The following is a 26,173-nucleotide window of genomic DNA, read 5'->3' on the forward strand; positions in this document are numbered from 1 at the left end:
AGTCTCAAACATGAATTTGAGGTTAAGATGCTGAAAAGAATTACTAAACATTACTTTCACATATTTTACCTGTACATTTGTTACCGAAGACATAAATTTTATTGAGCCATATCAAGAACAAAATGTGAGAATAAAAACATACTTACTCTCTGATAGCTATTTTTTCAGAATGTCTTGAAGACACTGAAGACATGCTTTGGGACATCTGGAAAAATAATGAAAAAGTAAACAACCATAAAATACTGGCAGTATACATTGTAGATAGGGGGCAATTAAGATTGTTTGGGTTTATACATGAACCATGACAAAAATATGAAAACTAACACATGTTCTTATTACCATCTTGACCATTTTGCTTGTGTGTATACTTTCCCTTCTCTTGTATTTTGCTTTGGTCATTTAAAAATGTAAGCTTTTTAGGACAGGGATTGAAACACAGCACATTTCAGGTGTTTCCATAATATAAAAATTATGGAAAGAATAATGATTACAATAAATGAAATTTTATTTGGTATGGCCTCAAACTATAGCCCAAAACACTTTAAAGAGTTAATATCAGAGTGAACGAAAACTTAAGAGGTAGAAAAAGAAGATTTTTTAGATGAGATAAAAATAAGCAGAGCATCACTAAAGCATAAGAAAACTGCTGCAGATGGTAGGCAGTTGAACAGACAGGCGTGGTGGGACTGTGTGAAGGGTCAGAGAACTTGACAAAGCTAGACAAGAGAAAGGAGCAAGGAAGAGGATAAAGTTTACTGATTGTTTTTAAAACCATCAGGACAATTTTGTAGTAGAACCTACAATAATTAGTGAGCAAATGAAGTGTTTAATGACTGGGCACAATATAAATCAAACTACCTGTATGTGTGAGAAAGTGGGCGGAAGCATTTAACACAAGCTGGTGCAGGTAGGATAAGACTTATGGAGACCAGGCTGAAAGGAGTTGAAGACAAGGATGAAAGTTTCAGTAGAGGCGGAAGTGATGCAGCAATGTTGGAGAGGAGGTGGAAGGCACATTAGCAAACAAAGGAGATGAAAAAGTTCAGGTTCAAGAATTTATACTCAGTCCTGTGGACAGTGGAGGCAGATACCTCATTTGAGAAATTATATGACGTTTTGTTTTTCAGGATAACTCCTCTTGCCCAAAGGAGTATATCAAAAAGTACCTCACGGTATCACAATTTTACCTACCAGAAATTAAGGGCAATTCATTGCAGTGCTTTTCAATATTTTTTAAAATATATATAAACCCTTCATCTTCAATGAATTTTAGCTCCTCTTCTGAAAATGCATTTTTTTTTACCCGAATGGCCACACCTCAAAATGTATTGTTGCTCCATTGTTTAACTGTGCAGTAGATGATGTACTTTTAAATGCCATGTGTTGAAAGTATTCAAGTGCATAAAAACATTTTTCAATAAGATAGACCGGGCCAGTGCAAGGATGTTCTGCGCCCCTAGGCGAAACTTCCACCTTGCGCCCTCCTTCCACCCCCCCCGCGACCCAACCCTGAGGTGCACCCCCGAGGCAGCTCCCCCCTCCGCCTTGAGGCACCCCCACTGCCCCAGCTCACCTCTGCTCCGCACACGAGCACGCCAAAGTGAAGCAGCTCACCCCTGCCCCGCCTCCTCCCCGAGCACGCCGTGGCTGCTTCGCTTCTCTCGCCTCCTAGGCTTGTGGTGCCAATCAGCTTAGGCGCCGCAAGCCTAAGAGGTGGGAGAAGTGAAGCAGCCACGGTGTGCTCGGGGAGGAGGCGGGGCAGGGGTGTGTTGAGGCGGGGAGTTCCTCTGCGTGTGGCACCCCCCCCTTACTTGCTGCAGGTGGCCCTCCCTGCGCTCCCCTGCCCCAGCTTCCTCCGCCTAAATGCCAGCGGTTGCTGCCGAAGAAAATGGCGCCCCCCAAATGCCAGTGCCCTAAGCGACCGCCTAGGTCGCCTAAATGGTTGCACCGGCCCTGAAGATAGAACTACACACATTTTCAAACTGATTAACTAAAACATTGAAGATATGAAAATACTTAAAAAGGAAAGAAATTTGACAGATACTGAAGGCCAGATTTAAACATGGCTATCTATAATTTTATGCAACAGGCATATACATTTTAAATCAAATCCAATAATCACCTACTTTTGACAACAATCCTAGGACTATGTTACTTTGGTGAGAAGGAATCCTTAGTAGCTACATACCCCATTGAGGGAAAAAGGATTAATCTCCTCAAAAATTAACAAGTTTTCATAAGCGTATTTATTCTCTGAGAGATTAGTTCTGTGCTGCAGATTTGTGTGGTTCATTAGCACAAGTGCCAAACAAAGAGGTTGCTTCCTTTTTTCTCATCCTATATTTTGGAAAACTTCTAGGACAGTTCAGTGAAACATTTTCAGATCATAGTAACCTAAGGGTTTTTTTAATGCACAATCAGATGATTTAAATAATGTTGCATTGTGAATGACTTCTTTCCCAGGTGCTTATTCTTTCTTTCCTCACTGCCACCCTGAAAATAAAGAAAAGCCTTTCTGCCAAAGATGTAAATTTCAGAGAGAAACAATCAAAACAAAAAGAACGCCTTAGACGAAACCATCTTCAACAATGCAAATGTACATAATGGAAAGCACCGATCTATGTACTTTAAAAACAATTTGTCTTAGGAAGTTATGTAACTGCCTTGCTGATGCAGGCACTTGCACACTATATTTAAGATACAATTTTCAAAGGTGCCTAAAGGTTTAAGGCTCCCAGTTCCCACTAATATTCAATGGGAGCTGGCTACCTAACTCCCTTGTGTCCCTCCCATTTGTCCAGTCTCAAATGACAGCTAAATTCAATACCTTGGGGAGTGTTGTCAAATGGCTAGACACAGAGAACTGAAACCAGATGCAGGGCTGCCCAGGGGGGGAGGGAGGGCAAGTGGGGCAATTTGTCACAGGCTCTGCAGTTTGGGGCCCCTGGAGCTGGGTCCTTCACTCGCTCCGGGGGCCCCAGAAAACTCTCGCGGGGCCCAGGCCCCAGGAGCTTCTTCCGCTGCGGGATTTGGTGGCAATTCGGTGGCGGGAGGTCCCTCGGCTCTGGGACCCGCCACCGAAGTGCTGGGTCTTCGGCGGTGACCCCAGGCCCCCTGAATCCTCTGAGCGGCCCTGACCAGATGTAACAGTTCCCTATGACACAAAGGTGTTCTAAAGCTTAATTAAGGTGAAATGTAATTGGAAAATCATTACTACAGTTTACCTGAGAACCACAGTAGTTAATTCTTACTTGTGCTTTTCTATAATATTGAACAAACAAAATAACTGTCTTGTGCAGCTAAGTAACTGGTTGCAGGCTTATTTTAGAAAACTAAAGAAGAACAGACTTCTGAATACTGAGCCACACTCAATACCATGAGAAATGAAATATTTTAATCAATACTTTAAGTTCCATATTGCTTAGGTTAATAATAGTCCCTTTCAGAGTCAACCCAAAGTAAGCACTGATTATGGCTGAATTGCTTTAATATATTTCTCTTGCTTTGTGTATTTTACATTTAACGTGAAAGCAAATGGAAATACCCTACAGATTCTCCCAGATGCATGTTTTCTTCATTCTCAAATAAGTATATATTGTAGAATTTGTCTGATAGTGTCATTACATAAGATACTGCAATACCTTAATAAGACAGTAACAAGCTAATGTTAGGTTGTTTTTTTTCCCCACTAGTAACTTTGAATGATATTTCATAATAATTAGGAGATGAAAATGTCTATTATAGGATGCACATAAAACTCAGCTAGGAAGTTTACACTTTTTTCTAGACTCGTTTTGGTCTAAAAGAAAATATATTTCATAAAAACATGATCCATAAAAACTCTACTTTTGTAATGATCATAACCGTCTGCATTCTTGAAGACAGTAGATATTCCTCATTTCCTCTGCTAGAATAGCATTTCTAATTTTCTCTCACTCCACCTTTAGTCAACTGATGGGACATTTCCTCACCATCCCCTACTCAACTGCATCCGTGGGGAGTGGGAAGGAGAAACTTCAAGAAGTGGCTCTTCCCGTGGCCTTGAACTTGAACCACGGAAATTTCTACCTTTAGAACTTATGTCGGGCAGGATGGAGGCAATCAACGCTTTAAGGCTTTCCTGTGCACCAATACTTTAAGCAGAGAGGGTAAAGAAAAGGGTGCCAAGAACCCCTGAGGATAGAAGAAACTGCTAGTATGAGAAGACTCCCATAGGTATGCTCCCCTTGCAATCAAGAGTACTGGTACCAAGAAATCAACCTCATAACGTTCTCCTACCTTCATGGTTTATTGATGAATGCTTGTGTGACAGGTGACTAGAAAGACTTAGTAGTATTGACCACAAAAAGGTGATGTGAGGGATGGAGAAGAAGCATACATCTTTGGGAATGTGAAATATAACCAAATGAATGAGAGGGGAAAACATGATGGGGGGGGGGAATATAGGAAATAGAAAGAGATGCACCAAAATACTTAAAATGAAAAGAAAGAGTGATTGAAGGGAAAAGGATAGGGAGGAAGAAAAAAAAGTCAATGTAAGTTATATTAAAAATATTTAATGTAAAGTTGAATGACATTTAGTAAATTGTAAATAATGTCTGTCTGCATATATGAGGAATGGAGTGACCTTCCTGCCTCTGGTGGAAATTATTACTCTTTACAGATTCTACTGAAGCATACAAGCAAGGGATGACTTAAGACTATTTTTAATAATACTATCGCTTCATGCACCCAGGGCGTCCCCCTTCTTCACTGATGATTTCAATCTCTTTTGGAAACTCAGAAATGACAAAAACAGAGATGAGAATCCAAAGGGAAAGATAAGGGAAAGACTCACAGAAAAAGACCCTTGAATAAAGAACGAAGAGAGGAACTGGCTTTTTACTCTACAGACGTTTTCATGGCGGAATCACACAGGTCCCTCAGGGGAAGCTTCTCTCACTGAGATCAGTCTGCAGTTAAGGACTTCTATCTCTATTTTTTCCCCACATTCACCCTCCTCAGTGATAACCCACCTCAATTTACACTGACCTGGTTCAACACAAATACTATTTATATTTTCCACTTCCAATTGGTTAGCTAACCCAACAAGCTTTACTCACACACCTGCCAAGGACAAAAAGGAGTAAATTTCTCTGCAACTGGCAGGTGCTTCACAAAGCCTGCTTGGTTGTAAATGCTGCATACAAGATCTCCAGCTGCACAAAACACAGGTAGGATTTTTAAGGAAGCCTCAAACTTATTCTTCACAGGACAATCCACAAACATCCCATGACAAAGCTCTTAGGACACTGGATTTTCACTTGCTTCAAGACATGTCTTTTCATTTCCAACAAGACAACAGACTGAAATACTAAATATTTAAACATTTTTATTATTTCACACTAAGAAAAATTCATAAATACCATAACTATCAGCTCTAAGAAGCACTTCTCAGCTACTCTCTAGATTGCAGAACCCACGTTTTACTGACTTTCGAAGCAGTACAGGTTCCTTCTCTCTACTTTATGTTTTTCACATGTCAAGATATATGTTACAATAGCTGCACTAAATATGATACGTTTGTAGTTCATAGTGCTACATATGGCCAGAAAAATAAAATTATTTAACTTGTTCCCATTACTGAAGAAAGGTGATAACCGCTTCACAGTTAAAGCTACGTGAATAAACTTTCCATTTTAAGCTTGATTTAGACTCAAAAGTTTACCAAAACTAAACTAATTCACAGTAAGTTTCTGAAATTTCCTTCTCAGAAAAAACTTTCTTCAGATAGCATGGGGTGAATGTTGAAGGAGGTGCCAAGCCATTTGTCAAATGACAGATAAGTCAGTTTGCCAAATTGCCAAAAAATGCCCCAAATTCTTAATGCTTTGTATCATAGCTCTTAAAACACTGATTGGCCAGGGAACTCCCAATTATTTTATTAGTACCTCCTGTGAAAACATTCACAGCAAAAATATTTCAACCAATCTCAAGGAAGCAGGTATGGGAGGAATTAGTACTTTTAACAATGTTAAAGTTTTTCTCCAACTATTTTAGAACAACCGTAGAAGCTCTGTAGTTTGGAGAAGGAACCTGAAATCTGAAATTCCCAGGGTCAAAGAGATGTATTTTCTTGTTCCTCTCGAATAAGTCATCCAGATTTGGCCAAGTTCTAAAAGTTACAGAAAATCACCATTTGCACATATGCAAAAGAACCTCTTTTACACTTGCCCTTAAATTTTCCAGTCACACTACCAGTCCCTCACCTCAGAGCAGCCTTTTGGCCTAGGAAGTAAACTTGGCTGGTAGTGAACTTCTTCCACCAACTGGTATTTCTGTACCCTTCTTAACACTTCCTGAACAAAGCCTTATATCTATGATAAGCCACAACCTAGTATTAGTGTCTGCATTTTGCATATGAGGTAACAAAGTCTTACGTCTTTTCTGGCGGAGGTGGGAATAGGACTCAGATCTTTCATAGAGCATGCCCAAGTCAAATCAACTTAGCCAAACTGCCTTTGTGTTATATTTGTATTACTTAAAATCATCACTGATTAAGTTTACAGATGAGTAATAGATAATGAAGAGGACAGGTCACTGATAAGAGAGCGATCTGAAACACTCGGTAAGTGGGGTGCTGTCATGGTACAATTCCCCACTCTGAACCTTAGCGTCCAAAAGATGGGGTACCAGCATGAATTCCTCTAAGCTCAATTACCAGCTTAGAACCTGTAGCGCTGCTACCAACCAGGAATTCCAGTGCCTGGTACACTCTGGTTCCCACAAAACCTTGCCCGGGGCCCCCAAGACCCAGACCCTCTGGATCTTAACACAAGGAAAGTAAACCCTTTCCCTCACCGTTGCCTCTCCCAGGCTTCCCCTCCCTGGGTTACCCTGGAAGATCACTGTGTGATTCAAACTCCTTGAATCACAAAACAGAGAGGACAATTCACCTTCCTCCCTCCTTCTCTCTCCCCCTCCCAGACTCTTCCAGAGAAAGTAATCCTGACACAGAGAGAAATTAGCCTCTCTCCCCCTTCCCTCCTTTCTCCCCACCAATTCCCTGGTGAATCCAGACCCAGTCCCTGGGATCTCACCAGAATAAAAAAAAAATTAGGTTCTTAAACAAGAAAAGCTTTTAATCAAAGAAAGAAAAAACAGTAAAAATTATCTTTGTAAATTTAAAATGGAATAGGTACAGGGTCTTTCAGCTATAGACACTGGGAACATCCTCCCAGCCTAAGTATACAAATACAAATTAAAATCTTTTCAGCAAAATACCAATTTGAACTCCTTTCAGCCAAATACACATTTGCAAATAAAGAAAACAACCATAAGCCTAACTCGCTTGATCTACCTAGTACTCACTAGTCTGAATTTATAAGAGCCTGTATTGGAGAGATTGGAGAGAAACCTGTTTGCACGTCTGATCCCTCTGAGCCCCCAGAGTGAACAACCACCAAAACTAACAGCACAGCACAAAAACTTCTCTCCCTCAAGATTTGAAAGTATCCTGTCCTCTGATTGGTCCTCTGGTCAGGTGACAGCCAGGCTTACTGAACTTGTTAACCCTTTACAGTCAAAGGGATATAAAGTACTTCTGTGCTATTAACTTTTCTTATCTGTTTATGACAGGTGCAAGAGAAAAATATGCCTTTTAATACAGCCAAATTTAACTTTCTACATCTAGGGACAAAGAATGCAGGCCATGCTTACAAGATGGGAAGCAGTGACTCTGAAAAAGACTTGGGGGAGGGAATTATGGTAGATAATCAGTTGAACATGAGCTCCCAATGTGAGGCTGTGGTGAAAAGAGCTAATGCAATTCTTATAAACCAGGAAATCTCAAACAGGAGTAGGGATGTTACTTTACTTCTGTTTTTGTCACTGGTCTGACTACTACTGGAATACTGTGCCCAGTTCTGATGTCCACAATTCAAGAGGTTGTTGATAAATCTGACAGGATTCAGAGAAGAGCTAAGAGAATAATTAAAATACTCCTTACATAGTGAAAGACCCAAGGCACTCAAATCTGTTTTGTTTAACAAAGAGAAGAGTAAGGAGTAACTTGATCATAGTCTGGAAGTATCTATATGGTGTGCAGCTATCTGATAATGGGCTCTTCAATCTAGCAGACAAAGGCATAACAAGATCCAAAGGTTGGAGGTTGAAGCTAGACAAATTCAGGCTAGGAACAAGATGCACATTTTTAACTGTGAAGGTAATTAACCACTGGAAGGCTTTATCAATAGCTGCGATGGCTTCTCCTTCACTAGAAACTTTTAAATTAAGATTGGATGTTTTTCTAAAAGATATGCTCTAATTCAAATAGGAATTAATTCAGGGAAATCCTATGGCTTGTGTTCCCTTCTTGCCTTAAAAGTAACACTTTAACCACTACTGAACACTTTCTTTACTGAGCCAGAAATAGAATTTTGGAATATTGAAACCCAACAGTACAATGTTGCCTCGGAAAGTTGTTCAAACCACTGGCAAAGTTTGTGACATCATTTATTACTGCTACCAGTTTTTTCTTTAATTGCAATGGTACTAGAGGTCTGTGCCATATACACCGGGGAATCATTACAACAGACTTCCTTTTTAAAAATTTTTAAATAACTGTGCTCTGGTAAGTTTGTCCTAAATAATTAACTCCTTCCCCTAGGGCTCAACCACCTTCTGGATGGCACCCAGATGCCTGCGTAGGTGTTAAAACAGCTACAGTCTCCTTATTTGCCAAAATCACTTTTACAATGCAGTTATGCATTCTAATTCAAATATATATGGCATGTTGAAAATTTGGTGACAGATAAGGTAAAATAAATTAAAAACACAATACTTATTGTATTAGATAGTTGCATAATTAATTACATTTATACTGCCTTTTTAATGTATTCAATGTAGTCACAGAATCCCCACTTTACTGTGGTAACTACAATTAGACATCTTCCAGCAAAATTTGAGTCCAGCTTGCCATGGAGTAAATATGGTCTTGCTTATATTGTTGTGTAAAATTTTTATTTATTTAATTAACGTATTAAAATTTAAAATGTGTCTTTTAATTTGACCAGGCGACCTTGTTAAAGGTACAAATGAATATCTAGATCAGTGGTGGCAACCTGCGGCCCATCAGGGTAATCCACTGGTGGGCCGCCAGACCGTTTGTTTACGTTTGCATGGCAGCCTGCAGCTCCCAGTGGCCGTGGTTCACCAATGGGAGCTGCAGGTGGCTGTGCAAATGTAAACAAATTATCTGGCGGCCCACCAGCGGATTACCCTGATGGGCCGCAGGTTGCCCGCCACTGGTGTAGAGGGTCTTTAATGGCCTCTATGCTGCAAACACTTACAAATTCAAGCAGTCCCACTGTGTTTAACAGTACTACTCAGATGTTGTGTAAGTATTCGCATGATAAAAACCTAACGCATTATTCAGTATACAAGAATGATGCATCCTAGTGACATCCTCCTCTTCAAAAAAACAAAACCAAAAACAACACAAAAAATAGTATCAGTATTCTTTGCAAGTATGGAAGCCCCTTCATGACTAATTTCTCATTAATCACTCTTTTCATACTTTCTATTTCTGCTCTTACTTTAAGATGAAGAGACTAAAGCTGAAAGCAGTGCAAAATACGCAACGAAGCACTGAACTTTTAATAATGACATTTCCGGTATTGTTCTCTTATTCAGTCTAAAATCAGATTAATTTTGAGTACTGCTATACATGAGAGACAATGTCACCTTTGAATCATCCTCAAAGTACAAAGAAGTCTTTTTTCCCCTGAAAGTTCACATCTAAATTTGGAACCTATCAAATGTGTAAAAGCAGTTTAAATTGTTCTTCCCAGTTTGCCAAACTTGAAATATCTTGCAGAATTTGCAATACTTGAGAAAGTTATTTTCTGATTTGTAAAGCCAAAGCCTTACATTTTTTGGTCTTTTATATAAGTAACATTTTGTTCCTGTTTCAGTTTCAACATTTTATTTTCACATTTTAACAGTTTTCAGACAGACAATTTTAACCCTGTTTAGATAATTACTTAATTTTTGTTTTAAAACTCCTTAACATAGTGTAATGCTGACAGACCCCAGTCATCGGCAGGTTGGATTGAATCTGGGACCTCTGAAGCTTAGTGAATGAGCTTATATTCCATGTTTATCTTAGGCTGTAGCAGACTCATTAATCTCTAAGTGGTCTAGGTGCCACTAGAGAGGGACAGAGTATCACACCCAGCAGGCATGGGTTACAATAGCACTTCTAATATATTCTTGTGAATCTCACAAATCTAGACCAACAGTCTGACAACCTTTCCATAGAAAGAAATAGAAGTTTCCTATTGCCCAGTGTTTCCAAAAATAACCCTACTATTCTCTTTTGCCTTTATTGTTAATGTGCAAAATAATTAAAAATAGTACAATTTCTTAAAAGGAGAGCTTTCAGGTATTTATTTTGCTGCTGCTAGGGGAGACCCACACATTAACTTTTAACTAAAGTGAAGTATTTAGTGAGTACATTGTCTATTACACGTAATATATTTAAAGTATTATATCTCTATCTTAATATGATAGCATCCAAGCAAAGAGTAGCATTAAAACATGAATGCAAACTCAGGTTTTACAAACAGATCAAGAAAAAAATATACTTTCCAGGTTTGTGCCTGTTGCAATTCAGGCAGAGAAGAATAATGGAAGGCGAACACTGAAGTAATTATTTTGTAAGAAACATGGTGGCAACATGCTTACATTTCAAACCATCAACTCTAGCATAGCATTATATAGGCTCCCCAGTTTCTGCACTATTATGAAGCCAAGTAACAACGTAACAGCCAGCATGATTTCCTAAAATATCTTAACTCTTAAATAAATCAACATATCCTTTTTCAATATCTTTATATTCTTTTCAGGTTATCCCAGTAGGATATTTTTTTTTATCATCTGTAAATTGATACTTGTGCTTACATGCATTAACCCAGGTTTACTACTGAGTTACCATTAATATGCAGAGCTCATGTTTTTGGCAGCTGGCATAAAGGTTCGAGAGCTGTAGAGTTTCTACAGAGAAATTTCTGAAGTGGTGTACCAGTAATACAACTAGTTGAAAAAAATTCCGTCTGAATGATTTTCTGACAAAAAATGTCTTTCACAAAATTAAAATCTTCTGTGAAAAAATTTCAGCTTTGCTGAAAAATGTTGATTTTCCATCAAGAAAATCAAACTAACAGCTGCCTGCCTGGAAGGCTTTTGTCAATTTCACTTTCTGCAAAGTAAAATTGACAGAAGCTTTCCAGAATGCTGTTGAAGCCCCAGGTGCTCTGACTCCCCAGAGACTCCTCCGCTGCAGAGTACTCTGCGGCCGGGGTCACTACCCTTCCAGGGTTCATGGCTCTAGGACAACCCCACCATGCCAGAGGTTCCAGGCTCTTTGCCATGGAGCGTCTAGCTACTACCGCATTACAAATGAATACATATATAAAAATAGTCATTAGCTTTTCTTAATCACCATCTTTTTTTCCAAATGTGGTTGAGCAAACAAGTTAAAGGACATTTAACAATACATCAAGTATGCATGGGTAGTGCTGCAGAGGAAGATAAAATGCAAGACAAAGTAATAACTTCAGATCAGATTAAATTTTTAACTCAAAAAATTATTCCGTAATAAAAACAAGTTTGCAAAGTACAGAACATTTGTAACTCTCCTTTTTCCTCAGAATGAATCTTACAATTTTCAAATCGAACCAATTTTCCAAGACAAGGTTATAGTGAGATAAACCAGGGTTTTATAATGGAAAGGCGGTTGCAAACCAGTGGTGTGTGCAGAAATTAAAATCTGACCCCTTTTGGAGGGACACATTCCGTGGTCCCCCATTCTAGGAGCTTGTTCTCCCCCCTCTCCCTCTGCACTTGGCCTCAGGAAGAGCTCACTGCACCCAGTCTCAGGAAGAGCTCACTGCTCCCCACTGCCCCAGTACTAAAAGAAGCTCGCTCTTTCCCCTGCCCTAGCCACAGCAGGAGCTCCCCCTCCCCTCCCCCCGCCTGCTTCATGCCCCTGTTGCAAACCTAACATGAAAAAGCTACCATTTCACCTCTGCCCTACAGAAGTTTTGATCAGAGTAATTGTTGGCTATTGATGATACTCTCAGGTTAAAAAACATGTCTGCACTGCAAGTCATGGCTGAAATTCTGTGCTGGGCTTCTATAAGACATCTCTGTCCCCTTTCCTGATTCCGGGCTGCTCCAGGGGCCAGTGTGGCCTGTGGCATCATTGACTATCAATAGCAGCACTGCCCACAATCTCTGCAGTTCTATATGCTATAGCCTTGCCCTGACATGCCCTTCCACTCCCAGAAACCTACCTCAGCAAGTCTCCCTATACTAGGACTTGCAAGGAGGCCTTCAGAGGACACCCTCTGGCTGTATTGCTCAAGTCTGGTCTACCCTTAAAAATTAGATTAACCTAGTTATGTTGCTTTTGGCTGTGAAAAATGTTGTGCCCTGATCGCAATAGTTAGGTTGACCTAACCTCTGGTGTAGATGTGGCTACAGCAACTGAAATCTTCTGTTGACCTAGTTACCATTTCTCAGAGAAGTGGATTAACTACATCAATGCAAAAGCTCCTTTCATCAATGCAGGAAACATCTACAGCTAAGTGCTCCTGAGGCACAGCTGCAGCACTGTAGTTATGATGCTATAGTGTAGACATAGCCTCTGTTCCTGTACTGGGGGAATTCTCCTTTAGGGCTGGAACTAATGCTCTGTGGGCTTTTTTGCCTGGCACACAGGGGCAGAAACAGGTGTGAGAACCTCACCCAAACCTTCCAAATCTTACAATTCCTCCAGGCTGTATTAAGTGTGAAATGGTAAACCATTAAATGACTTCTCTTGGGTGTGAAATGAATTACAACTGTTCCACGAATGAACCAGCCCTGGCTTTGACAGTGAGACTAGGAGGTTTGTAGACGTCTTATACAATAGCAAGTATTTGTCAATCTATTTTTAATTACTCCTGATTCAGTTCAGGCAAGCCCCTTGCAGCATACAATTAGTAAAAGAGAATTATATATTTATATTTTGCTTTTTTAGGTCAGTCTATTTCATATTTGTTAGATTGGACCACTAGTTTGCTCCCTAGAAAAGGAAACTGTCTCCTCAGCTGTTTCATCAACAAGGCTGAATTGAACCTCACAGGATTTACTCAATAATTGAGTAAAGCTATAAATGAATCCTTGCTACAAAACATACTTCATAGCTTGTCCAGCCTTTTATCTCAGCCTTACTAGTTGCAGGGCTATCGCGGACAGGTTATAAAGTGAAATTTAGACGTCCATAAATGGCATGATTTCTCAGCAAACTGCGGGTCAATATTTATGACACGTTCTCCTAAAATAAACTTTTATTCATCTGAATTTATTTATATCCACAGATATACCTAAATCACCAAGTAACTTCTGGACTTTTCCACCTCACAAGCATACTTCATCCTTACAACACTCTAGCTAGAAAGGCCAGGTAAATATGCAAATTTTATTTATCTGGAAAAGTAGCTAAATGCAACAAAATATTCCTATTTTTGTAAGTAATAGATATTAGTGCTTAGTCTCTTCCAGCACCTGTTTTACTGCTACCGGTTCCTTAAGCCAAGTGGATTTTTTTTCCAATAAAACTCTGCTAGCTCCAAGTGTTTGGTCACCTTTCCCTATCCCAGACAGATATTTTTAACTTTATTGATGCACTGGTGTAAAATTAGATTTATGCAGTGCTGATTCAGGCCCTTGTGTAATAATTTTTCATTGAAATGGTGCTCAAATCTGGATATAGGACTGAAAGTCATCTTGTCAACTAGCTCTAGAGTTCTAACCCACAAGTAACAGGAATAAATTCAATGGGGTATGGATTGTCTTAAGGGATTTGTAATAGGATATGAGGCCTTTCATGAGGCTTTAGGTTCCAAATCTGGTTCAACTTAGAGGTCACCAAAAATTATTACTCTCTGATGGCTGTTCAGTGACCTGTGTGAAATATAACCAATACAGTAGAACTTCAGAGTTACAAACACCAAAGTTATGAACTGACCAGTCAACGACATACCTCATTTGGAACTAGAAGTACGCAATCAGGCGGCAGTAGAGATCCTCTCACCCCTCAAGAAACCCCAACCCATACTGTACTGTTGTGACTGCGGTCCTAGTGAGGAGCCAGCTATGGTCACTCAGTTAGGGTGAACTGCAAAGAATGGGGCAGTCAAATCCCAAAAAGCTGGTGGATATTCCTGCTTCAACCACCATTTAAGGGGACACAAGTCCATGCTGATGGCAATCCAGTGCAGTGCGGACTGATGCATGTTCATTTTCATTATCTGAGTCAGATGCCAACAGCAGAAGGTTGATTTTTTTCTTTTTTGGTGGTTTGGGTTCTGTAGTTTATACATTGGAGAGTTGTTCTTTTAAGACTTCTGAAAGCATGCTCCACACTTCATCCCTCTCAGATTTTGGAAGACACTTCAGACTCTTAAATCTTAAAGTACAGTAGCTATCTTTAGAGATCTTAATCTCTTAAAGTGCAGTAGCTATCTTTAGAAATCTCAAAGTGGTACCTTCTTTGAGTTTTGTCAAATTTGTAGTGAAAGTGTTATTAAAATGAACACCATGTGCTGGGTCATCATCAGAGACTGCTATAACATGAAATACATGGCAGAACGCAGGTAAAACAGAGCAGGGGACATACAATTCTCCTCCAAGGAGTTCAGTCACAAATTTAATTAATGCATTATTTTTTTTAATGAGCGTCATCAGCATGGAAGCATGTCCTCTGGAATGGTGGCCAAAGCATGAAGGGGCATACGAATATTTAGCATATCTGGCATGTAAACACCTTGTAATGCCAGCTACAAAAGTGCCATGCAAATGCCTGTTCTCACTTTCTGGTGACATTGTAAATAAGAAGAGGGGAGCATTATCTCTTACAAATGCAAACAAACTTTTTTCTCTTAGTGATTGGCTGAACAAGAAGTAGGACTGAGCGGACTTGTAGTCTCTAAAGTTTTACATTGTTTTGTTTTTGAGTGCAGTTATGCAATAAAAAAATCTATATTTGTAAGTTGCACTTTCACAACAAAGAGATTGCACTATAGTACTTGCATGAGGTGAACTGAAAAATACTATTTCTTTTGTTTATCATTTTTACAGTGCAAATATTTGTAATGAAAAATAATATACATTTTGATTCCAATTACAGATATTGTAACAGAATACAATATATAAGAAAACGTAGGAAAACATCAAAAATATTTAATAAATTTCAGTTGGTGTTCTATTGTTTAACAGTGTGATTAAAACGGTGACTACTCGCGATTTTTTTAAAAATCATGATTAATTTTTTTCAGTTAATTATGATTAACTGACAATCCCTAAATACAACATACCAACATTGTTATAAACTGGACAGATTCTATCCCCATCTTTGTTGCTGAGAGGAGCTAGCTTTCTAGGATGATACAATTCCTGTGGTTCCTTCATTCTTTTGAGTTGGAGCTTAAGTCTGTCCACTTTTGCCTTAGCTTCTAGTTCCTGCAATCGAATATATGCCATTTTTTGGTCATGTTCAAAACACAGGCGTTCTTTTTCAGAAGCTTCTCTTTCCATATCAGCTGGTTTTTGTTTGTATTCAAACTGCCGGTTTTTCACTGTAAGCCTTTTCGCTGGTAATTAATAGATTTTTCAGTTCCTGCTCTGGGGCTTTTTTCTTAAAAGACAACCCCCGCTGTGAGCACAATTCTTCCAGGCTTTTTCTGTCAGGATCTTGATCATGGGCCACTCACTGTAACTGATTTTTAACCCTTAAACTCTCCAGTATCAAAAATAATTTTTGACAAGCGTGGGGTTCTGATCCAAAAAACCAATTAACCTGTGGTAATGTGTGTCCTGCCGACTACGTCACTGTGACCAGGGTCCTAGTGGGGAGCCAACTGTGGTCACTCAATTAGGGTGAACTGCAAAGAACGGGGCAGACAATCCCCAAAAAGCTGGTGGATATTCCAATACCTAGATTAACCAAACCAGCATAAAACAGCTTATTTATTACCTTATTGGTTACTCAGAAGTCCAAACAACACAGTTCCCTTAAAGTGATCCAGCCTCAGGTCTCCATCCAGGTACCTAAGTCAAATATGATGACTTCTGAAAATCTTATTTGATCATATAAAAGAAAAAGTTTTACAAATCTCAAAAGGATTGGACACATTACCTCCCGGGTTACTGAATATTCCAGATATTACCCAAATACACGCTTACAGCCAATTCTTATTAAACTAAAATTTATTATAAAACAAAAGAGAGTATGGTTAAAAGATCAATATACATACAGACATGAGTGTAATTCATTGAGATGCAGAGTCATAGCAGAGATGGTGGGCTTTGTAGTTGCAAAGAGTTCTTTCAGAAATAGTTCACAGGTTACAGTCCAATGTCCAAATATCATATTCAAGATGTACTAACGTACCAGCGACCTCAGTCTTGCGACTCAAACTTCCTCAGATGAAGCTTAAGCAGATCCAAGATAACAGAATCAGGACCCAAGGATCTTTACAATTTCATGTCTTTTGACAAGTAGGGAATTGAAAAGGTAATGAACATGACTATGAAGGAAGTCCATCACAGTACCTTAGCTACAGAATTAACATAAGCCAATTTGTTTGTTCCTCCACCATTCACAGATTATTTGCTATACATTTCAAAGAGAGATGAATACAGAGATATCCCATGTTTACAATTCATTTAAATGATAGGATGTTCTTTTGATGTCTGAATTATCAGAATACAGCATATATAGGGACTGTTGATTACATTGTCCACCTACTCGTAGGTACGTAAATACACAAAAAACACAAACATTATCTCCCCACATGTCTTTTGAGGGTTACTTATTTTGCAGGATATGTAACCCTTTCTAGCCATGCCGTCACAACTGCGTTAAATGTAAACTACTAAAAAAAACAAAGGGAAAGAATTTATTTTGACAAGGTAAGGAAATTGTTTCTCTTTGTTTCATTTAAATTAAGATGGTTAAAAGCAAAATATTTTTCTGCATAGTGAAGTTTTAAAGCTGTATTAAGCCAATGTTCAGTTGTAAACTTTTGAAAAAACAACTATAATGTTCTGTTCAGAGTTACAAACTACCTCCATTCCACTCTGAGGTTCTACTGTAGTCTCATTAATTCCTAGAAAACAACTGTCCACATAAAAAGCTTCTAAATTGGCACTAAGATTGGCAATCTCAACAGTAAGGCCAAGAAATGAATAGGTCATAAAGAAAAGTATCCCTTCTCATGTTCAGAGGAATTCTCTCCAGCTCAGTGTTGAAGCATGCTGCTAAGAAGAATTTTTAGAGAAGTAAGCCTAGAAGCAATGGGGTCAGGAACCAAGGCTTTAACTTATGTACAGTTCTAACAAGAATCAATGAACTACCACTTCTTGGTGTGACACTGGCATGACTAAGTTTTGCCTAATCAGTGATCCTATCACTCATTAGTCATTAACCCCTTATGAACAGAGTTGTTTTTTTTTGGAGGGGGGTGAGGATCCTTAGAGTGACTGACAAATGAGAATTTCCTCTGAAGAAAATAGATTTCATTATCTAATTACGGATTTTTTAAAAGAAATTATGGGAACAATTAATAAATTGAAGAGATTCACCTGTACAAAATGGTCAATATAGAAGTACATTTTTTTTTAATCTTTCCTTCCTGTCCCCAACACACACACACACAGACACACAGACACACACACAGGCGTTCTACATTAGCTAAGGCCTGGTCTACACTACGAGTTTATATTGAATTTAAACCGAATTAACCCTGCACCCGTCCACACAACGTCACACAATGATATAAAGGGCTCTTAATACCGATATCTGTACTTCTCTCTGACGAGGGGAGTAGCGCTGAAATCGGTATTGCCATTTTGGATTAGGGTTAGTGTGGCCGCAATTCGACGGTATTGGCCTCTGGGAGCTATCCTACAGTGCACCATTGTGACCGCTCTGGAAAGCGGTCTGAACTCGGATGCACTGGCCAGGTAGACAGGAAAATCCCCGCAAACTTTTGAATTTAATTTCCTGTTTGCCCAGCGTGGAGCGCCGATCAGCACAGGTGACCATGCAGTCCCAGAATCAAAAAAGAGCTCCAGCATGGACCATATGGGAGATATTGGATCTGATCGCTGTATGGGGAGATAAATCTGTTCTATCAGAGCTCCGTTCCAAAAGACAAAATGCCAAAGCATTTGAAAAAATCTCCAAGGCTATGATAGACAAAGGACACAGCAGGGACTCAACACAGTGCTGCGTGACAAGCGTAACTGAAAGCCAAAGAATCAAATGGATGCTCACAGAGGTAGGGAGTGGGACTAAGGACTCTAGCTATCCCACAGTTCCTGCAGTCTCCAAAAACCATTTGCATTCTTGGCTGAGCTCCCAATGCCTGAAGGGTCAAAAACATTGTTGTGGGTGGTTCAGGTTATATGTCGTCAATTACCACCCCCCCAGTGAAAGAAAAGGGGAAAAAATCATTTCTCGCCTTTTTTCAATGTCAACATATGTCTACTGGATGCTGCTGGCAAACGCGGTGCTGCAGCACTACACGGCAGCATCCCCTTGCCTTGCCTTGCGGATGGCAGACGGTACAATAGGACTGGTATCCGTCATCATCATCCCGTGAGTGCTCCTGGTTGGCCTCAATGAGGTCAGCCGGGGGCGCCTAGGCAAAAATGGGAATGACTCCCGATCATTCCCTTCTTTAAGCTTTGTCTAATGGAGATTCAGTCCTGCCTGGAATATCATAGCAGCTGGAGGCTGCGCTCCCTACTCCCCACCCACCTTTAATAGCTAATGGAAATTCAGTCCTGCCTGGAATATCATGGCAGTTGGAGGCTGCCTCCCCCTAGTTTTCTCTCAATAATGTCAGTGTTGTTTCTTATTCATGCATTCTTTATTACTTCATCACCCAAATGGGGGGATAACTGCCATGGTAGCCCAGGAGGGGTGGGGGAGGAGGGAAGCAATGGGTGGCGTTGTTGCAGGGGCACTTCCTAGAATGGCATGCAGCTCATCATTTCTGCGGGATGTCTGGGGCTCTGACCCGGAGCGGCTGTTTGCCTCTCTGGTTCTTTAGTAGACTTGCCTGATATTCTAGGCAGGACTGACTCTACCTTAGACAAAACGTAAAGAAGGGAATGACTTGGGGAGTCATTCCCATTTTTGTCCATGCACTCCCGGCCAACCTCACCAAGGCCAGCCAGGAGCACCCATGACAGCAGCAGATGGTACAATATGACTGGTAACCTTTATTGCCAACTTGTAAAGCAGCAGACAGTACAAGAGAACTGATAACTGTCTCTGCTAACTTGCAAAGGCAAGGGGATACTGCTGTGTAGCACTGCAGTATCGCATCCGTCAGCAGCATCCAGTAGACATATGGTGATAGTGAAAAAAGGCTGAATGGGCTCCATGGTTGCCGTGCTATGGCGTCTGCCAGGACAATCCAGGGAAAAGGGCATGAAATGTTTGTCTGCCGTTGCTTTCACGGAGGGAGGATTGACTGACGACATTTACCCAGAATCACCCGTGACACTGTTTTTGTCCCATCATGCATTGTGATCTCAACCCAGAATTCCAATGGGTGGGGGAGACTGCGGGAACAATGGGATAGCTATGGGATATCTACCCACAGTGCAATGCTCTGGAAATCGACGCTAGCCTCGGTACATGGATGCACCCTGCCAAATTAATGTGCTTAGTGTGGCTGCGTGCACTCGACTTTATACAATGTTTCCAAATACCAGTTTCCGTAAAATCGGAATAACCTCTGTAGTACAGACATACCTAAAGTCATACCAAAGTTTTATTAACTATTTCACAGTAAGCTTTCTATTTCTTACCTGAGGTTCTCTGCACTTTTGAAAGAGTCTTACATCTGCTATTTATTTTATGCCAAAACGAACATTACCAGATGAGAAAACTATTTGAGGTTTTGTTTACCAGAGTGTTCCTAGCATTAATTAAAACAAACTATTCAGATGGAAATGGTAATTTAATTGTCACACAAGTAGGCATAACTTTTAAATCCAGCCTTTACCAGACTGTTACAAAAGTGTCAAGAAGGTTGAGTTCTCAAAGTACTGGAGACAACAAATGACAGTGGTGTCAACTCTTGGTGGAATGTCCTCAGATGTCATCCCACCACTCAAAGCACTCCCATGTCTACACTAATATAACGCTGTTGAAGATGAAAGGCAGCAAGATGCATTCTCCCCTATCAAGAACTGAGTATACTGCTATTTCATTGCTCCCGTCTGTTGTTCTGGGAGCTTGAGCATATGAACTTTGATCTCCAAATGTGTCCGCAGGATGCAAGTTGCCAGCATAGCTTTAGGGTCCTGTACTTCCATCTCCTGTTTCATCATGAGGGGCAAACAAAACTATAAAAAGACACAGAAGCCCACAAGCCTGCTCCCTGGATGCTTGAGCCCGTGGAAAACCCACTGTTCCCTTTAAAGACAGGTTAGTAACAGAGTAGATTGCTCCTGCACCCTTCCAGTAGGCATTGCTTTTCTATACAGTCCTGCAGTCAGCTCCAGACATGCTCAATCCCATTAGTATACAGCAAGAATGTACAGAGACCCCTGCAGAACCATCATTGCTATCCTAACAAGTCAATTTTAGTGTTTCAGTAACAAAACAGGCAATACACATTAGGACATATAATCAAGATTTTTTTTTTAAAAAGAGGGCAAAAATTAGAAAAAAAATACTGTCTACAACATATGAGGAATTTGATCTGCAAAGTATACCATAATTACAAACAATTAGTTACATCAGACCACAAAGGTGCATAGTACTTAACAAACCCCCGAGTAATGTATTTCAGTTCATACATAATCTGTGAAAATATTCCCAATCTTGATGGCTGGACTGTGTCTTTAAACGACAGTTCTGCACTGGCAGGAGGTGGAGAGGCTGTTTTACAATGGAGCAACAACATCACTATCCTTTCAAAGAAGTGCAGCATCTACTCCTTTCTAGCCCAGCCAGCTGTGTCCTTACTCTGCACTTCGTCTCACTAAGAAAGCTAGTTCCACTGATGGCATTAGCAAAGAGCAATGACTCCAATTCTACCCTGTCCCCTATCTGATGCACCTACGCAGGTCCAGCTGTAATCTAGCTCCAATGATACACATTTATCCAGACTTCAAAATAAATTATACATTAATCTCTTTGGCCTTAAGGAAAGAAAAACTAAATAACTAGACAAAGTAAATTAGAAAGAAATTGAAGATATCCATTATTTTATTAACCAGCTGTAGCACAGCTGCCTTTTTAATGTAGATTTTTTCCTATACTTTGTTTCTAGTTCTTGCCATATGCTATAATTAATATCAGTTGCTCTTACAAGGAAAAGAATGAGGTGTATTATACAATAGCTTGCAACAAAAAAGTTTACATATCGTTATATAAGAGAAATTTAAGTCATATAGAAACAAATACATCATCAAGTACAGACTGGGACTTCTTTGTTGTTGTTGAAGAACTCATGAACTTGAGTAAGCTCACCAAAATTAAAGAATTCAAGTTATCCAACCAAATTCTCCGCTCCCCTCCCTACAATTAAAATAAAATAATTTAAGAAACCTCAATTTAAGCTTCAGCTTTGCTATGGATATCTGAGCATGGCCCCCTGGGGGCTGTCTTTCCCTTTCTAGTAGCCAGGAAATGAAAGATGTAAGTACAGGCAGATCCTCATTCTGCTTGGGAAGGGGAAATCACACACTGAACTCTGAATGCTTGATATGAAGCAGATTTAAATGTATATTCTGCAATCTCCAAAATTAAGAAGATGCGTCTTAATTTGCACTTCTTTATTTTGTTGCCAGATAGTATCCAGGAAATTCAGAAAGAGAGAATCTTCCTCCACGAGAAGTCACATACTTACAATCCGTCTTGCTTCTTTAGGCCAATATTCTCAAACCTTGTCAAGCACCCAAGACCAGCCTCCCATCTTCTTGCAATACTTACCCCAACTTCAGCACTTTTTTTCACCTACTCTCCTAAACTGAAATCTGAGCAGTAGTTTGAATTGCATGCCCCCATTAGGGTGACCAGATGTCCCAATTTTAGAGGGACAATCCTGACATTTGGGGTTTTGTTTTATATAGGTGCCTATTACCCCCCCCCCCACCCACAGTCCCGATATTTCACCCTTGCTATCTGGTCACCTTAACCCCCATACAATTCATTTGGGTTGCAGTCTGACTTACCCACATCTTAATTATATGGCAAGCTGTTATGTCTCCTGTCCCACTTCCATTCCCTCACATGGGTCTAATCTCCCTTTTGAGTAAATTAAAAAAAAAAAAAAAAAAGCTAATATAGTCCACAAACCATCTGAATCATTTTTTCCGAAAGGTAGCTACAGAATGGCCATTAGTTGCACAAATGCCTGATATGCACATATGCATGCATTTTTGCAAGTTTACCTTATTAAAAATGTGACCTTTGGAGTTAATGCTTTTGCCTATCTTTTCAAAAGACTGGTTTGGTTTGTACGCTTTGTGAGAGTAAAAGTCTCCCTTTGCTTCCACCTCACCCTGCCGCCTCCAAGTTTTCTTCTATGGAAAACTCCCCTTGCCCCAACAATGAAAAAACATCTTATATGGAATTAGATCACTCCTCATTGCCATTTTTTTCTTTTCCTTACTTTCTTCTACTCTGCATGTTAAACTCTAAGGTGTGCAGAGAATTATTAGAATTTACATTTTTAAGATTATTATTTTTGAAAAAAGTATTTTATGAACAGACAAGTGCACAAATATTTAATGTACTTACCAATCTCTGATTTAATCGCTTATTTTCCTCTTCTTTAAGTTGTAATGTCTGTAAGAGACAGCAATCTAAAATGAATAACCAGTTTAATATTTATGTTCATTATATAGCATAAACCTGTAACAAATACCAAATAGTTTTGAACAGATAAACACTGCACTGTCCATGCACAAACTACTTTTTGTTGTAGGTTTCAGAACTTTAGGAAAACATTTATAATTTCCTCAAAAGCAAAAAAGGTACAGACATTTAAAGTTAGAAAAAACCTGGCAACCACCATGGCGCCGCTGAGCCTGCTGTCAAGCCACTGGGGGAAGTGTCATCTCCTTGCTCTTACTACAGCTTAACCATGAAACCGAGATAATCTGATTATACTGAACTAGGAGCTGGTGTGAAGCTGAAAATAGAATTTTAAGTGAAGTAAAAACTAAGCCTAACTCTGAAGAAGAGAAAGGAAGGCAGGAATGGGATTGGAGAGAAAAAAGGAAATGAGAAGTGGGTTGTTAAACCTTTCAGTCTTGTACTTCAAAGAAAAAAAAGTCTAATCAATTAAAAACAGCAGATATTTTCGATGATATTCTCAGTTGTTATACCAGTGGGAGTAGCTACACAGCTGTGACTTCACCGACATGGTCCAGTCAGTCAGAAACTCTATCCAAAGCAGTATTCGAATACAAAATACAACACACAGAAGAATGACTTACAAAGGGGAAATAAGCTCATTTCCTTATTTGTGAACTGAAATTCTAGACTAAAACATTGCATCTAAAAAAACCCCACACAAAACAATTGGACTGTATTATAAGAAACACTTACTGTTCTAATGTCAGCTTTTTTGTTTTTGATTTTTTAAAGAATTGTCCATCCATGGTTATAGTACATTAGACTTTTAATTAAGATGATATAAATTAACACTGTGCCAGAGAAGTGGATGAAATCCTTTTGCTTTGTTTCTTCTGGTGCACGTAAGTATTTGCAAAGGAAAGCATTTCTCCTACTTTATCTCAGTGTTTTAATGTCTTGTTTTGAAAAGAGTAAACATGTCTTAGATTAATATGTGAAAAGAAAAATTGGTCTGCAATCACTTGCATGGAATTTATTTAATCTCTGATCACTTAGTGGAATTATTTCCTTTAATATTACTGTAAATATCCATTATTCTCTAGGAAACCCAGATGTTTGCACTGTTTAATTCCTTAATTAATTTTCTGCTATAAAAATATCAAACAATACAGTGAACAAATCAAGAATGTGTTACAACTACTTAAAATGGAAATACTATCTCCGATTCTCATTCATACAAAGCCTGCTTTACATATCGTAAAGTGTAAGTGGCCCTTAAAGATGGAGTAAATTATATACTCACTCTCAGATCCTGTACACTAAGAGAATGGTGTGAATTATAGTCTTAATGTAAATGAAAATAAATCCCATTATCCCTTGGAAAAGGCACTTTCCTTTGCAAATACTGTGCACCAGAATTTAATAATAATTTACTGCATCATAACTTTACGCATGTACTAGTCATTTTCAAGGCACTTTACACACAATTAAGTTGCTGAATTAATATAATAGAAGAGAATCTACTCACTCTTTCTAACAACATTATCCTCTGTTTTTCTTCAGACAACATATGGATGTTTTCACTAAGGAAAAAAGAAATATTTGAGAGGTTAAGCAAATACGAAATAATGCAGTTTTCCCTTTTCCAAAATGTTTATCTACTGAAAGTTATTGTTTTATGGCTGTATCTCCTGTTGTATTTGTGCTATTTAAAAGAAATACAGAATAATAATAATATAAAATTTGAGGTTATTGTTTGAAATACTAAAATATACAGTATTTGAATGCGAAAAACTGTCAATTTTGATGGCAAATAGCACATGCTGCTCCTTCTTATGATGCAAGAATCAATATGGCTACCTTGCTGCTTTTTCTTGGTATATGCACCAGCATTACCATTTCTTAGTTTTCCTTTATTATGGTATGTTCAAGTTAAATGGAAAATTTAGTACTCAGGAATTTCTTTTCTGGGTTTAGCATCTGTCAGTGACTAACGGGTAGTGTTGTGTCTTGGTCTATGTGGATCTCAATGGCTTCTAAGGGATTCTAGAGAAGTCCAGCACAAAGCAAAGCACCTAATTTCTATATGCTAGAACTCTTTCAGAGCTATAGAAATACTTAAGACAAATTAGTAAGAAATAAAACCAATTATAATTAAAACTTTAACATTTTCACCCATAAGGAGAGAGGCTTGCTAAATAAAATCACTTCCTGGCTCCCAATATGAAGACAATATGGGCAGGTCAGACTATGTGAGGTGTTAACTTTCTTTCTGGAATTATCAGACACTAAATTTTAAGATTCTGAATTGTAACAACCCAAGGTGAGGAAAGTAATGAGCAATAAAACACAGCAGCAAGAAAAGAGAGAGAGAGGAAAAAAGCGTTAATACAGATCAGAAGTACCTTGATCTATAAATTCATTGGGAACTGGTTCCGGCAGCATCTTCCTACCAAAAGGTACCAAGTAGTCCATTTTGAAGTCTTTGATAAAAAGATCTTAATAAAGACCTGCAGAGATATTTTTCTCCCCAAAATGATATAGAAGATGTGGAATGAACTCTAAATCCCTCAGCAACTAGCATGTCAGATGGTTCACATAATTCAACTATACAAAATATTTTTTCCACCTGTCTAGAGTAGCTTTAGATGCTCAGAGGGCTGGGTGCATCTGGCAAAAAGACTATAGATGTTGACTTTAAGATTGATTGCATGTTCTTGGAATATACTTCGGAATGCTGCAAACACATCTAAATTTATGTTAAAGCCTGTATTCTGTGGAATGTTGAGTGTTTGAGTAGGTGGAGGAAAAGAATTTCCTGAGAAATATGGAAAGTAGAATCCAACTGTGTTAGAAATTATTCTGGCATCCTGATCATCATTTTTCCATCAAGCAAACACAACAGCATCCCAGAATTCAGAGAATCACAAATTTGAGACTAAGACTATAACAGATGATAGAGACTAAATAACAGGTCCTTATAGACAGAGATTATGCTTCAAAGGGTGCTGTTGTGACAGCGTGTAAAACAAGAGGCAAATCCCATTTTTGGAAAACCAATCTTGCTGTTTTGAAAAGTCTTACTACTCTGGACTGTAAGATGATGTGGGTGTGCTTTCAATTCAGAGATTTGTACCAGCACAGTTCTCGAGGATTCCGTTGCCAAAACGGGGAGCCTGTCAGTACACTCTACATCCCTATCCATCATTCTAATGGAGGATTACTTGAGGGATGAATCTTGACATCATGCCATGCCTG

The 26,173-nt window shown here is 39.1% G+C and overlaps 1 protein-coding gene across 5 annotated transcripts in view; it reads right to left on the bottom strand.

Annotated features, from left to right (window-relative positions):
* Positions 1 to 26,173, bottom strand: part of RB1CC1 (RB1 inducible coiled-coil 1) — a 167,521-nt gene that overhangs the window by 14,903 nt on the left and 126,445 nt on the right. For all 5 annotated transcript variants that reach the window (XM_050942870.1, XM_050942869.1, XM_050942872.1 and 2 more), the window contains 3 exons: positions 24,444 to 24,498; positions 22,856 to 22,903; positions 147 to 205 (listed from right to left, as the gene is read on the bottom strand). In XM_050942870.1, the coding sequence (XP_050798827.1) occupies positions 147 to 205; positions 22,856 to 22,903; positions 24,444 to 24,498 (162 nt within the window). The remainder of the gene's footprint in view (positions 1 to 146; positions 206 to 22,855; positions 22,904 to 24,443; positions 24,499 to 26,173) is intronic.

The sequence above is a fragment of the Gopherus flavomarginatus genome, chromosome 2 (genome assembly GCF_025201925.1).
Source record: "Gopherus flavomarginatus isolate rGopFla2 chromosome 2, rGopFla2.mat.asm, whole genome shotgun sequence".
Lineage (NCBI taxonomy): Eukaryota > Metazoa > Chordata > Testudines > Testudinidae > Gopherus > Gopherus flavomarginatus.